Source organism: Haliotis cracherodii, unplaced genomic scaffold (assembly GCF_022045235.1).
Source record: "Haliotis cracherodii isolate W230 unplaced genomic scaffold, xgHalCrac1.p SCAF_1, whole genome shotgun sequence".
NCBI classification, from domain to species: Eukaryota; Metazoa; Mollusca; class Gastropoda; order Lepetellida; family Haliotidae; genus Haliotis; species Haliotis cracherodii.
The window spans coordinates 79,714,580-79,733,349 of NW_027266264.1; the positions used below are offsets into that span (position 1 = coordinate 79,714,580).

Here is an 18,770-nt window from a genome sequence, read left to right on the forward strand (position 1 = left end):
ATACGGAACCGCAAAAGAAACCTCACCATGGATAGATATATGAGAAACCTTATTTGTCCAAACACTGTAAACATACTTTGAGACATATTAAAAAGATGATACTTTGCATGTCTTGAGACCACACGCCATACCTCATTTGGCACGTCGTCGCAACCACGAGTTTCAGCACGATAACGCCCGTGCCCACAGTGCGAGAGCAACAAGAGACTTCCTCCAGCAGAATGGCATCAGAACCATGCAGTGGCCTGCCCTCAGTCCCGATTGAAATCCCATTAAGCACTGGTTGGACGAGATTCAAAGACGGCTAAATGACGTCCGACCAAGGCTGACAACTGCAGCTGAACTGTGTCAGGTGTTCCTCGGAGTGTGGGCTCAAGTGCCTATGGCCTTCATCAACCGCCTCATCCATTCCATGTATCGACGTTGCACGGCAGTCATCAATGCAAATGGCGGACACACGAGATACTGATTTGTGATGCCATATTCTCAGAGACTAGTGTTGTGTTTCACTTTAAGAACATTTGACACTTTAATTTCAACCTTGATGATAAGTTTTGCCAAATTTCATCTGTTTAATATGTTTCAAAGTATGTTTACAGTGTTTGGACAAATAAGGTTTCTCATAATATCTATCCATGCTGACGTTTCTTTTGCGGTTCAGTATGTAATGAATGCGACGTTTCGGTGTAGATACTAAGATCGTTACCAAGCAAGTGATTAACAGAAATGTGAAATAGGAAGGTTACATACATGGTAACTGATGTTACATGGTAGAATGATGATAGATGGATATGTATACAACAGATAAGGTTGAAGTACGAAGCCTGTTTATGGACACATTGTAATAAATAGGATTAGTAAAAACAATAAAGTGATTGGTAAGGAGAAGTTGATCTAAAGCCAGTTTAAGATAAGAAGGATTAAGATCCATTGATTGACATCATGAGCATCGATCCAGCATTGGTATACAGTGACATACATCAACTACGTCAGCGAGTCTGACCACCCGTCAGTCACCTCTTACGACAAGCATAGTCGCCTTTTACGGCAAGAATATGTTGCTGAAGACCACGGATCTCCACGGGTCCGGAAATGAGATTAAGATTGTTTACTGATGAACTCATGGCAGGCCGTTGGGATGTAATACTCTTGTTCTCTGTTGATGGCTGGGTGGAGTGTTTTACGGAAGGGTAGTAGGGCCACGGTGAATTTTTTTTGTCTAAGTATCTCCTACGTAGGACTTGGTATCTCCTACGTAGGACTTCCTGTTTCCTACGTAGGACTTAGTATCTCCTACGTACGACTTAGTATCTCCTACGTACGACTTAGTATCTCCTACGTAGGCCTTAGTATCTCCTACGTAGGAGATAGTTTTTTAGGCCATACTAAGTCCTACATGGGAGGTAGTAAGTCCTACGAAGGCGATACTAAGTCCTACGAAGGAGATACTTTGACAAAAACAATCACCGTGGCCCTACTACGCTTCCGTAGTGTTTTGATGTGGGTGGCTTCTTGGAGTTTCCTGATCTTGTAGTTGGTATGATTTTAGTTGAGTACGTAGATATTGTTCCAATGCATGTCGTGGTCTGGATGGGCTTAGATATGGTAAGAGATGGCAGATTTAGAGTCTTCCTTCTGTACTGAGTATTGGTGTTCCTTAATTCATTTTGGGAGAGGTCTTGATGGTCCTCCAACATTATCACCACAATCACATGTACTCACATGTAATCACAGTAATAACTGCATCAGTGGGATCATCTGCCGTTACCTTGGACAGACAGACAGACTGTTTTTATTACAATGTCACCCCAATTCATGACCCCATTGTAATACATAGATAGGGTCTCTCCGTACAAAGTTAGGAGGGACAATTCTAAAACGTATTCACATATTTAGCAAAAATCATAAATAACAGAAGCTGACTAGCAGCTGTATAAAACACTAGCGAATGTTTGGATGTTTTTTCCTCTCTCGAACACTACATCAATGTTGGCGTGGTGTTTAATTAGGCGGCTGATTTGATGGCTGGCTGTTCCTGTGTAGGGTAAGCTGTGACAAATGGAGTTGGTTGGTGGCGTGGGGGCTTCTCTCTTGGGTTGAGGTGGTTTGATGTCTACTGGTCTGGCAGTGTAGTTGTTGAAGTACAGTAAAGTACGTTTATAACGAACTCGAAGGGACTACTTATTTTTGGTCGTTATAACCGTAGTTCGTTATGAGCATATATACAGCATAACTACAGCAAATAGTCGGGATAAAAAAAGTAAGTTCGTTATATCCGTCAGTTCGTTATAAGCGTGTTCGTTATAACCGTAGTTTACTTTATTTGAAAACAAGGCGTGGAGCAGATGTTCTTGGCCCGTTGGGCTAGGGTGGTTATTATATCTAATATAGAAGTTGTATAGCAAAAGAACTATTTCCCTTGTTCATCACACCAAATTCTAAATGCCACTTAAAGAAATTAAGCCTTTCCTCTTGTATACGATATGCACATAAGTGAAAACTCTGCAACATGTATCACAATGTGTGTTGCTGATAGCCTGTGTGAGTGTAATACGCTGTCAATTTTATAATCAATGTACTCGTTTTCAATTGTGAGCACAGACCCGTGGAGATGCGTGTTAGAATATTTCTTCAGTAACCCATGCCTGTCTCCCCCAGCGAACATCCTGGTTAGAATTGCTTTCAGCAACTCATGTTCCCTCCCCCCCCCCCCCCCCCCCCCCACACACACACACACACCCACCCACCCACCCCCTTCCACTGATTTACACACCTAAACCAGAAATAAAGGAGGCAAGTGAGACCGCCTCATCTGTTTCATATTTAGATCAATGCAAAAAGATTCAGAGTGACAAAACACTCTCCACAAGATTGTATGTCAAGAGGGATGACTTCAACTTTCCAACAGTTAACCTTCCCTTCATGTCGAGCAATATTCCAGAAGCCCCAGCCTTTGCTGTTTACATTTGACAAGTTTTGAGATACAATCTAGCATGCTCTTTCCACCAAGATTTCAAAGAGATTGCCTCAGAAGTTGTTTGATCAAGGTTAAAACATTCAAGGCCTCAGTAATGCTTTCAAAACGTTTTATGATGGGCATGTGGAGGACACTTCCAAATTTGCCGCATCAGTGACAAAATGATGTCAGATTCAATTCCCTATTTTGACTTGTACCATATGTTCCCGTGTTTTTTCAGTAATGCTTTCAAAAGGTTTTATGATGGGCATGTGGAGGACACTTCCAAATTTGCCGCATCAGTGACAAAATGATGTCAGATTCAATTCCCTATTTTGACTTGTACCATATGTTCCCGTGTTTTTTCATGTCAACAAATGTGTTTGTGACGGGTCCCACCAGTGGGGCAGGATACGCTCAACCTATTTGATTCCTATTCACACCAGCTTTATAGTGATTGATGGCATGGTATTTCTTCGACTTGGGGTTAAAAACACCTCCAAATGATCTTTATCGATGGTTATAGCAATTAAAGATATCACATTTGTACAGTTTTAGAACAGTTTTTCAGATGAAGTTATGTTGTATATAAAAGCTGAAATCGTTTTCAAAATGCCATATAAAGCATGCTGTCGATCACTGATGTAACGGCTGTCATGGCCTATATATTTGTATGTGTACGCTTAAAAGATTATCATGCTACGATGTGTGATGACAGAATAAAGCATGTGAAATCTATTACGTGTTAATTCCCAAATTAAAACATTATGTTAACCCATAACTCTGAACGTAAAAGAACTTCGTGTGAAACCAACCAACAAACAAAAACTTATACAATCAGAAAATGTATTACACAAGTTCACTAGGTTAACAAATCAATACAAATGACTGCACAGCAATTACAATGGCAGTACACAACAGAGTGTGTACAATATTCAGTGGCAATAAATAATATGATGTGAGTTGTCAGTATTCAATACAAAAATACAGTGATAATAATATATATTCACCCAGCAGCGACAGTGGCCAAGCGTTCGAGATGGACAAGGAAGGGAATCAGGGGTGATGAGCGATTCTCACAAGAAAGCTGGTTCGGATGGGATGAAAATGCATAAGAGATACGTAAACTCGCTCTTGTCCCCTTATAAACAATCTTCCCAGCCACTGGAAAGTTTCACATAGTGCCCTCACCAGTCCATCGACACCAGGACATTAAAGAGGTTTCTATAACATACTATCACCGTCCGCAGTATACCGAACCGGAAGTTTACACACCACACTAGCATCTAAATATAGTAACTTCCTGACGACTGATCACTGTCAAAACACAATGCAATGAGCGTCTACCGAATCCCAAGAGAAACAATGCAACACGCTGTTAAACAATAAAATACTCTGCCACACGACGAATCATTTCTAGCTGTAGTGTTTTTACCCCACACACAATATCCTAGATGGACATTTTCCCCACACACATTTCCCCACACGGGAATTATCCACCATGGACATTTCTAACAAATACATTTCCCCATACGTACATTTCCCCTCAAAGACATTTCCCAATACCGACATAACCCCACATGGACAATACTCACTATGGACATTTCTAACACGGTCATTTCCCCGCACGGACATTAACCATCATGGACATTTGCCCACACGGACATTTCCCAACATGGACATTTCCCCACACGGACATTACCCACTATGGGCATGTCTGACACGGACATTTTCCCACTATGGACATTTCCCCACACGGACATTTCCCTTCACAGACATTTCCCCACACGAACAATACCCCACGCATTATGTCAAATTGTATATAAAAAACAATTTCAGAATATTGTGTTTTTTTACATCATTGTTATATTGTTTGCATATCTCCTACTCTACTGGGGCAATGTTTGTTTTACTAAAAGTTTAACGGTGAAATGAAGCAATAATAACACATAAATTGTTCCTGGTGATATGATATCTATGACCTTTGTTCTATGAGGTTCTAAGCAAGTCGGATCTTCTTTGCCGTGGAATGAAGGAAATTATTCTGGAGTTATCTGTCCATTTGAGTACGACACACAAAGTGACACCTTTTCGTGACAAAGTGGATGATGTGTGGCTTGATGCCATTGCTGACTCTCCTGCTGGCCCTAAAGTGACTGCCTTCATGGACTATGTGACAACCAGTTGGGTTCAAGGAGGGGCCAGAGATTTGGAACCATTTCGAAAACCAAGGCCACCTTACCAACAATCACCTGGAAGGGTGGCAGAACAAGATAAAGAAACTTGCCAAGAAGTGCCACCCGAACATCTACGAGGTAGTGAAGCTATTTCAGCGAGAGCAGTCACTCAAAGAGGTTGCAGTCCTGAGACTCTCTCACCAGGGGTCAGAACCTTCACGAAGAAAGAAGTACAAGGCAATCGATGCACGTATTGCAGTAATGCAGTAATGACATTAAATCCATTATGATATTCATATGCTATTCATATTCATCAATGTAAAGTTTTGATGAATATGTTATCCTTGTTGAATAAAAAATGAGAAAACAAGACTTGTTTTGTTATATACGGTAACCTGTTAGAATCACAAAGCATGTTTTGACAGCATAGCCGCAAGAGCCACATTATACAATCACGCAACCATAACCATTGCCGCGAGAGCCACATCAATTTGGGCTATCTATTTTCGAAATGTGGCTTTGCCGGCCTGTAACCGTTTCAATCGCTTCTGGCGGTCACGTGTCATGAGATCATGACGTGTAGATGACGCTTGTTCCATCATGTTTGTGATGACCATGGCGGCGACTCGTCTGTGGCCATCTCTGCCGTGCTTGTAGGAGAATGTAGATCCAACATCAGTGTAGTTAACGTCAGTGGTAAGGGCACCTTTACAAGACAGTGTCACCCTGCTTGAACATACCCACCTGACTTTCGTCATTCGTGTATATCGCTTGGTGAACATGTAGCCTTTAAAGCCTTTGTTCTCCATAACTTCCATCATTCTAACTATACCAAAGATGTTGTGGTTGCTTTCAGCGTTCAAGAGGCAGCCTTCATCTACATATATTTATGCATATGTGTAAATATTTTGGATGTGTTATTTTCAAATATTTCTCAAGCATGTTTAATTTACTTTAATTAAATATATGTATGATGAATATGGATTAGTTGAAAAATACATTATTGATAAAACTTCACTAGAACAAAATGTTACACGTGGTTTTATTTTCCTCTGGGGGATTTCAATAATTATGCGCTTAAAAAAATTGAACTTAAAAACAATGTATTTCATATGAGAAAAGATTATTCGTTAACATTTGAATACCACGCAGAACCTACACGAAATCCACACAAGTTATTTTATTTTATCATCACAATAGGTCATTTTTATTCATTTTTCATTCACCCCTTCCGAGTTATATTTTTTTTCAAAGTAAATAAATGTGTATGTTGCATTATTTCCGGAGTAGTGATTTTATCCGACTCCGAGCCGGCCGGGTTTATCTTTTGACGTATATCTCCAGGTAGACACTCTATCCACCAGACCATGGTGGCAGTCTCCTTGATGACAACACAACATGTGTAGAGGTACTTAAATGATCGTACTCATACTTGATCCCTGTCACATAAAACAGACACAAATATGCCTGGTCATCATTGCTATCTTATTACATCTTATCCGAAAGGACGACATCCGATACAAGGGGCCAATTTAAGGAAATGTTGTCGTGACGTTTGTAAGCAAACCCCAACAGGGCCCCAGACAAGTACGCCATCCCCTATCATATGATATGATACAAAGCGACAGTAGCCCTAGACGATTATAACTCCAATACTTTAACGTAGACTTTAAATAAAATCGACAAAGCCCTTTCCATTTTCACAAGAAATCTCTGCTGAAAGCAAAGTCCATCACAAACACAAACAAAGGCAAGTCAATTGTTCACCTGAAAAAAAAACAAGTCAAAATAGGTAAATGCATCTGACATATTTTTGTCACTGAAACATTTGAAAGCAAAAGCTACACTTTACCGAAAATCGAGAAAAGTAAAAAAACATAATCCTTCAACCAGATTACCTTAGTTATATTATAAATGTAAAACGTATAAATGAAAATTATTCATCTATAACTATTCCTGTTTGTAGTGTGTCCTTGAATGATAACATTAGGTAATCTTCTAGGTACGCCCCTTATCTGATTATAGAGCACATGACGCCTTGCACCCAGTCTATATTAACAGAAAACAGGCCACCATATATTTCCTGGAAGAGCTATGTGACCTGAGTGTCGCGAGGCTTCGTCACTTTGATACACATAGGCCACATCAGACGGGTAGGTATAAGATGCTTCATAATACCATTTACTGTGGGAATTTGTGTATCTCAGTGCCTTAAATCTGCGTGAGAATAAGTTACCTAACTGAGATCACGGTATGTCATTTCCGCCATTGAAAGATAACGATAATGTCGTGTGGGAATGTTTTTGGGTGAAGTCGTTACTTAACCAATACCTTGCGGGGGAGAACCGGACTGAAGTCACACATTCTACCCATCTGTGGAATCGGACACGGGCTTTCGACTTTACAAGCGAAAGCTGAATGATGATGATGGTGGTGGTGGTGGTGGTGGCGGTGGTGACGACGATGACGACGACGACGACGACGACGATGATGATGTTGACGATTTGTTGAAATATATCTACACCATTTGCCCTCACACTCGTAACAACCCCATACTGGTAGTTCTTTCTACGGCATCACATATATTTTCTCGTATATTCCCATGTTGTGTTGTAGACGATGGCGGGGGACGAGAGGACATGTTGTCGCTGGACGGTGACGCTGCTGCACACCCTCACGTGCCTTGTGGCGGGATTCTGCATCCTCAGCGTTATGATAATGCGGGGACTTGAGGCAAACTGTTTACCATCTTTAACAGACAACGTGGGGCATGCAGTCCATTATGTACGTACAGACGCCTTCACAAAGACATGCATTGATGCTATAATCTCATGAGTGAAACTGTTCACGAGTAAATGCTTATACTCGAATAAACAATTGGGCTGGTGGTATATCAGTATTTAGATATAGGAATTTGACAAATATGTCATACATATTTCATGACCGTCCTACATACATGTTGTATGAGATTTAGTCACAATAGGTGTATCTTCGCGTATCACGTGACATACGTTATCGCCATCCCTTCATGGAGGTTATGAAAGTAACACTGTAGGTGCACGTGACATTGTCCTTACTAATTGTGAATACACTGTCTTACTATGAACAGCGCAACCTGGCGATAAATATTAACTTTGAATGTTTCGTTGTAATTGGTGTCCCATTAATACGCTCATATTGACCTGGTTCAAGCCGTCCATGTTGTAGTGATATGGACTTATACTGTATGAACTGTCACAAAATGTGTTTAGATTTTAGACTCAAACCTAAACATGTTCCTTGTCACATAATTTTATTTCTCAGCAGTAATACATATACCGTTATCTGCTATTTATGTTAATCCTACATAAATAACAACATTGTACGTATTGTTGAATGTGTGAAACGTCACCTTTGATCTTGATATTGTGAATATAATAATGAATAACAATTAGTAATTTGAACTAGCATTATTACTAACATCATGCTGGGTAACGTAAACGGTGAATTCTTACTTAGCCCCATCTTCCCGAGGTAAGAGAGTTAACTGACTTTAAAAGTCCAGTTTCCACCCTTGCCGAACTAGGCTGGAATTACTGGGCTCGATTGTAGCGCCACCAGTGGCTCTTACGAGTTATGTCCCTTCTATGCCTCTTCAATCAGATTCCACCTCTCGTATAACTTGCATTTGCTTCAAACAAAACAGCGGCGCCAAGTCAAGACAATCTGAGGATAATCAAGTTCTACATTGCGATAAAACGTGTCTTACATCGCGAAATGCATCAAATCACGTGAGCACCTTGATTAAAAACATGAAAAGATTGGGAACACATCTCTTGACAACGAGTTGGCGGTGCACATGCTTTGTAAATCCTGCAATCGACCGAAATCTGCTCGACTGTTTACGAACCGGATGTCGATGTGGTCGCGATATTTGGATTGGACTATGCATAGACTCATTAGTCCAGCCAAAATGTAACTCCATAGTACCAGGCTAGTTACGCAAGGGTGGAAACTGGACTTTTCTAGTCAGTTAACTCCCTTGCCTCGGGAAGATGACTTAGCCCAAACCTGCAGTATCTCAATGGGTTTGGATTTGCTGACCTCGACCCACTGCTCGGTGACATATTATCATATTATATTGCTATACGTGTTTAGGTTTTCAAGTGAGTGAGTGAGTGAGTATGGTTTTACGCCGCTTTTAGCAATATTCCAGCAATATCAAGGCGGGAGGACATCAGAAATGGGCGTCACACATTGTGCCCATGTCGGGAATCGAACCCGGGTCTTCGGCGTGACGAGCGAACGCTTTAACCACTAGGCTACCCGACCGCCCCCGGTTTTCAGGTGAGGTGAAATGGGGGTCGCGTCCAAGGTTATTGCACTTATATAGCGACGTGTGTGTGCGTGCGTGTGACTGCTTGTACTAGTCCGGTCTGATGCCGATTTATAGTGCTAGCCCATTAAGATATCATGCCGCAGTTTAACATGAATACCCTACTCAGACACAGTATACTGACTCCGAACCGACCAGTCCTTGTTTTAGCCACTTAATGCCGACCGCCAGACTAGGTAAAAACAAGTTTCATCTTCTAACGTATTTTGGGCGGACGCTCTACCACTAGACCACGGAGGCGGTCGTTTAGGGTCTCAATTTGTATACCTCTCCTTGAAATTCAATGCAGGTAATCAGGTGATTAAAAAAAGGCTAACTTTCCATGTTTTTTATAAGCGTATAATAATGGGAAACAGAAGTGGAAGTGGGGAGGGGAGTGTGTGTGTGTATGTGTGTGTGTGGGGGGGGGGGGGGGGGGGGGGGCTATTTTAGCAATATATATGGATTAATTGAGGATGTAGTTAACTCAAAAATAGTTGAGGGTCAATCGTAGTATGCAGTTACACCTTTATTGTCAGCTTCCTGTATAAGAGAAATACTATTTGCCATACACAAAATGTGTATTCCGTTTAGGAATTATACGCATTCCTTAATATGTTAAGATCTAAACATATCATATTTGTGTGCACATTCTAAACACATTTTTACGGTGTGGTTTACTTCTCAGTGTATACACTGAAAAAATGTGTTTAGAATTTCAACACAAACAAGACATGTTTAGATATAAAAAAACATTATTAGGAATGTGTTTAAATCCTAAACAGAATACACACTTGGTATGGTCTATCTTAACGCATTTAGATTTAAATCGTGAAATGAGCTATCGTCTCGCAGCCTAAACACCAACTAAACACAACATCCCCAAAATGTAAACATGTTCAGAATTTAAACACGTTAAAACATGTTTAGATTTAAAACATGTTTGAACATGTTAAGATTTGAAACACGTTCGAAAATGTTTAGATTTAAATATGTTTTAACATGTACCGAATACCTATTTCAGTAAAGTGTAGTGTCCATTAGGACTTGTAGCCTATACCATTAGGCTATAAGTGAAATATGGATAAGATATATATATTGAAATTAGATGTGCAAATCAGATTTACTCCCACAACAAACAGACAAGGTGTATACAGACCAGGGACCCGTTCCACAAAGCGATCTTAGTGCTACGACTGTCGTAAGTCTGAATGGGAGTTACGACCGACTTAGCGCTAAGATCGCTTTGTGGAACAGGGCCCAGGGAAGCATTTGGCGATGCTCGGACGAATATTAATGTTTCAGTTGTTTGGACTTGCTGTATGAGTGGAAAACAACCGGCAATGATGTTGTTATTTATATTATTTTATATTTAAACCCTCCCAGGCCGACAGCGTCTTGGAGTTTTTCTGCAGCATTGTTCTGTATGCTTGTGGTGTCGTGTCGGGGTGGAGCATTCTGTCCTTCTTCGCCCACTGCTGCTGGGAAAACAAACTGTGAGTGTGTCGAGATATTTAAACATTTCTTACATCGAACTCTCCTTAACTCGAACTGTGTAACTCAAACTATAATATATTTGTAAGTCAATGGTTCCAGCACTCATTGACACAGTCTTATGAAGCGAGTTGTGTTAGGTTCTACACTGTAGAAGTTTGAAGTTCACAGTACATGGCTCGAGCTAGTTGTGGTAAGACGATTTCGCTATTAATTAACCTTAACTCGGACCTTTATGTAATGTATATAGACAATGGGAACGGAAGCAAAATCATGTAAATATTTGAAATAAACACGCATATAGAAAGAAACTAAACATTAGAAAATTGGACCTTGACTAAAATTTGCAAACGTTATCAAAATGTTACTAGGCTGAACACTGTTGCCGAAACACTGCAGACATAAAGTCAAAACACATCTATGATACCCGTATCAAATACGTCACCATCGATTAACTATTTTTTGTTTGTTTCACTTTTAGCCACCATCTAACATGGGTGTACACGATAATTGCCCGGAAATCAAATGACCATAATATGGGAAACTGCGGAGTTAGATAGACCCCCCTGACATTCCATTAATCAAACCTGTATTACAAATCATATCTTCCTCCACAAGTCCTTGTTCTTAGGTTTCACGATTGTCATGGGGCTAGTGTCGTGCGGGGACGAAGGTGTTTTGGTAGTCAAAGGCGCCACAATTCGTTGTGTTCAAAGTGATGTTCATGGATTGTCAGCATCATAAGAGTGCCCGTGGGTTTCATCAAAGTGACCACCTCCTTATTATTTAGGAAGTTCCCCCCAATTCAGACATGTGAAAAATAACTGAAATACTGTTCAATTGTTCAAGTTCTATCTTACTCAAAAGAAAGTAAAGATCGAACGCCCGATTCTTCCATAGTATGCTCATGTTTTTTAACGGTTAATATTATTCTTTCTGTTACCTGTTTTGTTAGAATATGTGTGTTATATAGTCTCTGCAATGACTCACAGTCATGTTTGCCTATGTTTCATGTGTAGATGTTTTGCCCTGCAAACTGTGATATACGTCATAGTCACCGTTCTCGGTCTAACTGGTTCCGCTTCATTGACTACACAGTTCTTGTTGTGGTGTAAGAACCTGCAAACAACGTTCCCAAACGCAACCGAGTAAGTAAACAGTACTTTAGTATTGAAGTAACAATACCACTGACCTATCAAGGATATTAAACTGGACAATCGTACAAGATTAAATGGTGCCGATTTCTGATGTCCCCCTCCGTGACATTGCTCGAACATTGCTAACACGATAAAACCCCAACTCATTCACTCACTCACCCATATTCATCTTAAAAGTCATCTTGCCGAGGCAAGGAATGTAACTGACTCTAAACGTCCAGTTTCCACCTTTGCCGAACAAGGCTGCAATTATAGTTATATTTTGGCTGGACTAACATCTATGGATAGTCCCATTAACACAGCGCAACGAAATCGAAAACAACCAACATGGATTTCAACGTACAGATTGGTCGATTGCAGGATTTGCAAAATATGCGTACAGTCAACTGGGCGATGACACACATTTTTCCAAATCGTTTCATGTTTTAATCAAGGTGCTCACGTCATTTGATGTACTTCGCGAGGTACGTTTCGTTTTATTACAGTATATATCTTGATCATCGATCAGATCGTCTTGACTGGGTGCCGCCATTTTGTTTGAAGCAAATGCAAGTGATATGAGAGGTGGAATCTGATTGGTCAATAGGAGGGGCATAGAAGGAGCATAACTTGTAATAGCTACTGGTGGCGCTACGGTCGAGCCCAGAAATTCAGCCCAGAAATTCAAGCCGGGGGGATGCTTAAAAGCGATCGTTGTGTAAACAAGGTCGTGTCTGGTTGACGCCAGTCAGCACTCACTGATTCGGTATTAACATCCTGATATTGCCATAAAACTGGCTATAGCTGTGTCTGTCACTCATTGATAGAATTGTCAGAGCGAGAGGTCGTGCAAGTTGCTCATTTGCGTCTATTCATTGTCAAATCTTTGTCGTTGGTCTGTCAGTTCCTTACCGTGCGCATGGCTTCATCAAGACACCTACATCATTCGCCTCTCTCACCCCACATGAAGCTAACAAGCCGTGACATAATCGAAATTCACAACGCCCTTAAACCAAATTACTCGCTTACTCACTTCATTCTTGCCAGGCGTGTTATAAACAAGTCATTATATTATTGTAGGTTAAACATTAAGAATAAGTATTATTCCACCCTTGTAGTATTGATTTCACACGTGTAGTAATGATTTCACCCCTGTAGTAATGAATTCACACTTGTAGTAATGATTTCACCCTGGTAGTAATGATTTCACACGCCCAAAGGCTTTGTCTGCAGATATATGGAAGGCGCCATTTTTGGCGAAATACATTGTTCGGAAAACAAATATTCTAAAACCTATTTGTTAAATCAGTTTGACACTCGCTCTCACGAAATAATATTTATATATGCCACTTGTTTCAGTTGTCAGATGGCGGCCAAATATTATGATATAAATTTTGCAGAGGAGAAACTCAACATGACGATGTACTTCAGGACAGAAATTATACAACAGGTCAGTATTGTAGGGTATTGCTGCACTGAATGGCCTTATAACACGTGTAACAAAAGAGGAGAATTTTAAAGCCATGTTGTACGATGCCACAAGCAGCTTTCTCCCTTCTTTCGTGAATGAAATGCTGTCAAAAACAATGTTAAAAGCTCAAATACCCACTGACCCTCATAGTTATGGGTTTGTTTGGTTGTTTGTTTGTTTGTTTGTTTGTTGTTTAACGTCGCATTCAGCAATATTCCAGCGATATGACGGCTGTCTGTAAATAATCGAGTCTGGACCAGACAATCCAGTGATTGACATCATGAGCATCGATCCACGCAATTGGGATACGATGACATACATCAACCAAGTCAGCGAGCCTGACCACCCGATCCCGTTAGTCGTCTCTTACGACAAGCATAGAATGGGTTGCTGAAGACATACCCCGGATCTTTACGGGTCTCTCAAATAGTACTTGATAAGGGATGAAGTATGATTTGGGGGCCCTTTTAAACCATAGAATATGACTGCTGATTTTATGCAAGAACGTGTTAAAAGGGAGACCATGTGAATAATGAACAAAACTAATGAAGAATAAGAAGCAGATAGAAAAAAGGACAGAAAACAAAATTGACTTTTACCGAACACATGGCAGAACCAGTAGTTACCTATTTCTTTTGACCATCGTTATATCGTATTCATACAGTACACTATATGTAGTCCTGTTTGGGTTAGACTACTTGACAGATCATTACTTGTGTGAAATGCCATGTTTCCATACATATTGACAATCAGTATACTTTTAAGGACCCTCTTAAATAATAGAATGACTCTTTGTCCAGATGTTTTAAAAAGCGCACTGAAACAGAGACCCGTCGGAATTGTGAACAAAATAATGTGCTAATGTGCTATTACCGAACACTGGCAGAACATTAGTTACCAGTTTCATAGAACATCGTTATATCCTTTATCGTCATCAGTACACGTGTGTGATGTCATGTTTCCAGAGTTGCACCTGGGCCATCAGTTTCCTGTGCATGATGCTCGCGTTCATCTACATCAGCCTCCTGTGTGTCTCCAGGGTCAGTAACGACAGAAAACGTGTCATCTACGTCCGCAACAGCGAGGAACAGCCTCTCATACCACTCCCAGGAGAAAGGGACACTGTCAGTTATTCCTAAACATTGCAGCCAATTGCTTCACAATGATGTCTGTCATATAATGTCAGCCTGCCTGTGTCCCTGTTTGTTGTGAGTGTTCGTGTTACCTGTGTTTATTAGGAGGGATGGCAAGGTTCAGACCATGCCAGTCACTAAGTGAATGTTCCACAAAGGTAATGTGCGTTATAACGATACAATCTCATTAAAATCATATCCTAGTTCTCGCTATCGCTAAACAAAGATCTGAGGACATCCCATTACGGGTCACGTCAGAACGACCTTTCATCCGACTAATCAAAGCGTCGTTTACCAGTTCATGAAAGTGACAGTCGAATGCGTTTTCTAATCACGCAACCTCAAAAACGTTAACACCGGGTATTCCGTAGGACAGTTACGGTCCGTACGACTGATTCCGTCAAAATTATCGTCTATCTCTGCTTCCGTGGGATAAACATTTGAACGGAGGAGGTGTTGCACAGTACGTGGGAAGCACTGCCATACAATCGCAACCATATATTAAACATTCCGGAATGTTCGTTCGTTCAGTTTTAAAAATGTAATGGAGAACTGTGTCAACATATATTTCAAGCGTGGTCTGAAATGGAAGTCGCCAAGTTGAAACGAGTGCCGTAAAGCTCGAGAAAACTGCTTTCTAATTGGCTGTCGACTTCTTGTTAGTCATTTCAGTGGTCGGTCAAAGTTCGCGAAAGGTCGTTCTGACGTGAACCGTAATGGGATGTCCTCAGATCTTTGTTTAGCGGCAGCGAGAACCTAGATCTGATTTTAATGAGATTGTATAACCATATTGCCAATGTTTGATTATGCCATGTTTCAATCTGTTGCCTGTGATACGCTGCAGTAGGGAAGATATATTGTAGTTCATGACGTGGGTTTGGCAGACCAGCCGTCTCAGGCGCCGCAATCCGCTTTTCAGAGTTGCCTCCCCTAGACGTGCCAGAAACCTATGATCGTGGCTTTGATATATTTCTGGGTATGTCAGCACCTACGTCTGCACCATGACCGTGGAATATATTTATTTTATGAAAAAGATAATCTAGAAATGCATACAAAAGCAAGTCTAGCCAGTTCAAGCTAGCTCTATTCCTTCTGTTGTTAAATCGCAATTACAGAAAATGAAGTTGTTATATATACCTTTAGAAGTTCAGCTTCGTTATGAAACTCTTCCATCTTTGGGACAAGTCCTAGTAATCTGGAACTTGGTGTAGATCCATCTCCTAGTGCATGATGGGCTTGTTTCTGCCCCTCAAAGGTGAGGTAGTCCCCTCCGCTGAGCCCCTTCTCGGTAGAGAACGGTCACTGAGGTCCTCGGGAATTCAGGACAGGGAAAAAAAAATTTTAGAGTCAAGAAGGATATTGTGTAATTTAAGATTTCAGAGACTAAATGTTAGTCTAGTCAGCACCATACCGTGCCAATGAGCTTCGCCAACGTGGAAACGTCCAAGGTCTGCATCACATCTTCCCACGAGAAGATGATGCGCCGTGATGTAACTGAAACAATGTTCAAATCGGCGTTACATCCAACTACACACTCATTCACTCTAGTTTATGAACGAAATAAAGGTTTGGGGATTGGTGAATTGTATTATTTGTAAACGCTGCAAGCCATCACATGATTTGTGGTTCAACACTTTCGCAGTATGATGATTTGTAGTGTGTCCATCAGCGGGACATGTAAGGGCACACTACCTCTGAAAGGTACGTACTTCACATCTGTGTAGCTGTGGTGCTCTGACGTGTTACTTCGCACAATTCTGTTATTTAGTGTGCTTGGTCAACCGATTGTTCGTAAACAACAGATCTGTCGCAATTGCATTCACCTGAGACGTCTAAGCTTGAAATAATGTATCGCTTTATGATGTCCATCATTTCATTGCTTTTTACATGAACAAAAACAATGGTTTTCATATCACGGGTGTGGCCCTAGGGGGTGGAATTTGTCGCTTCGTTTGAGTAAAAATCGCAATTTTCAACCAATGTTTCATGTTTTTCAAGCCTCTCTATGGTTGGTACACACACGGTAAATCAGAATAAAATTGTCGTCCGATGTGACATAAAAAAAACTCGAACAAAGGTGTTGGAAATAATTCAATGTATATTTCACTTATGTACAGACAGACAGGTAGATTGTTTATTTAGATTTCACCTTATATACGGCAATATTAGTAACAGGTTAACACGTCCTCAACATGTGTACACATGCCATTCTAGTAGAATTTTGATATATACAGTATAAAACAATACCTTTCTTCACATGATAGTAAAACAATATATGTTTATATAAGCAAGTACATAAACCACCAAATGAACATTTTAAATATGCGCTTTAAGTGTGTCATCATTCTTACATATCCCATTCTTTCAAATAACTAGACTTACTTACTTTAAAGCAGAACTAATTAATTAACTGAGATTAATTCTAACTATTTATGTGGTAATGACAGTTGATTTCTCATCCTCTTTTTATTTTTATGAACTATCTGCAAACCTGGCATGTTTTTGACAAATTGAGATATCTCCGACGATGTATGCACAATTTAGTAAAACATGTAAATTGAGAAAACTGAATATTTTCGTAAGAAGAAATTACACATTTATGTTGCTTTCGTGAGCAAATGGTTCATTGGTTAAATATATACCAATATAAAGTTAAACAATATGTAATCCTATTGTATCTGAGTAGACCAACGTTTTTACCATTACCTTCGTTATGGATTGGTCCCTTACCACAACATGTAAGTCTCATACGCTTCGACAAGCTATCTCTTTTCCACTGTCTAGCAATTAGGGTATCTGGCAAATGTTTGTTTGGTGTTTGTTTGTTTGTTTTGTCACGCCGCACTCAGCAATATTCCAGCTATATAACGGCGGTCTGTAAATAATCGATTCTGGACCAGACAATCCAGCGATTGATATTATGAGCATCGATCCACGCAATTTGGATACGATGACATACATCAACCAAGTCAGTAAACCTGGCCACCCGATCCCGTTAGTAACCTCTTACGACAAGCATAGTCGCCTTTTACGGCAAGCATTGGTTTCTGTAGACCTATTCTTCACGGGTGGGGTATGACCGACGGAAATGGGATTTAAAAAATGAAATATTCACAAATTGGGGGAAAAGTAATTTTGTCTCAGGTTTAACCCAAACAGGTAGTTCGCTGGATATGTTGGGTGTATGTTTTAATGCAGTGACCGAAAAAATATCCTGTCTCTAAAGTAACTAACCCCTCTCCCTCAGATGTTAATTATATTGAATGATCGGTCTCTAACTCTTCAGGGGGCACGGGTGGCCAAGTCGTCTGAGGCGCCGCGATTTGCTGTGCAGAGTTGTGTCCCTTGGGTACGCCAGAAACCTGATTGTGGGTTCGAATCCCGGTTCGCCCTGATTATGTTTCTAAGTTTGTCAGCACCATACCCGTGCTCGTGGGTTTCACCGAAGTGGTAAAAGTCTGAGACCTGCATCAGTTCGGGCTTTCCTCCCACATTAAGCTGACACGCCGTGATGTAACTGGAATAGTGTTAAAAGCGGCGTTAAACCCAACTCACTCACTCACTCACTCACTCTAACTCTTCATGGGAAGATCTCACCTACATACCACAACATATATCCACAGTGCGTGGACAGCGGGGATTCACCACAGCTTCCTTCCGATGCCCAGTGATCGACACCACACCGCCTGGCACAGTAGGCGAACCGTCACTGAAGGTCACCGCTTATGTATAAACCATGTGAATTAGAATAAAGTTGACTATACAATCATAGGGATATGAGAAATTCCACACACTCGCGAAAACCATCCCGTTACCGAACAAATATAGTTGTGGGATATAAATCGTTTAGGAGAAAGCCAAACGGAAGTACATTCTCGCTTCCGAGCTCTTTATGTTATATCCGTTTAGTCAGATGTACATTTATAACTCTTGTTAAAATATTCATCAGTTAGAACAGATACAATGGAATTATTTCTGAAATGAATATGAACTTTTGATATAGGGTCGTGTCAAACGAGTGAATACAAGAGTTCTCAAGTTTCAAGATC

General features: G+C 40.6%; 1 protein-coding gene across 1 annotated transcript; it reads left to right on the plus strand.

Moving 5' to 3' along the window:
• The first annotated feature begins 7,752 nt into the window (after nt 1–7,752).
• Nucleotides 7,753–14,933, plus strand: LOC139469397 (uncharacterized). The gene is made up of 5 exons (XM_071251565.1): nt 7,753–7,917; nt 10,874–10,983; nt 12,001–12,129; nt 13,477–13,567; nt 14,554–14,933. The coding sequence occupies exons 1-5, from the start codon at nt 7,753–7,755 to the stop codon at nt 14,725–14,727; spliced, it is 669 nt and encodes a 222-aa protein (XP_071107666.1). The 3' UTR covers nt 14,728–14,933.
• Nucleotides 14,934–18,770: the final 3,837 nt, after the last annotated feature.

Bases quoted from the DNA above. Each gene is read 5' to 3' on its own strand.
- LOC139469397 (XM_071251565.1), top strand. From the start codon at position 7,753: ATGGCGGGGGACGAGAGGACATGTTGTCGCTGGACGGTGACGCTGCTG. The intron at 7,918-10,873 runs GTACGTACAGAC...AAACCCTCCCAG, and splicing joins TGGGGCATGCAGTCCATTAT to GCCGACAGCGTCTTGGAGTT. The intron at 12,130-13,476 runs GTAAGTAAACAG...CACTTGTTTCAG, and splicing joins ACGTTCCCAAACGCAACCGA to TTGTCAGATGGCGGCCAAAT.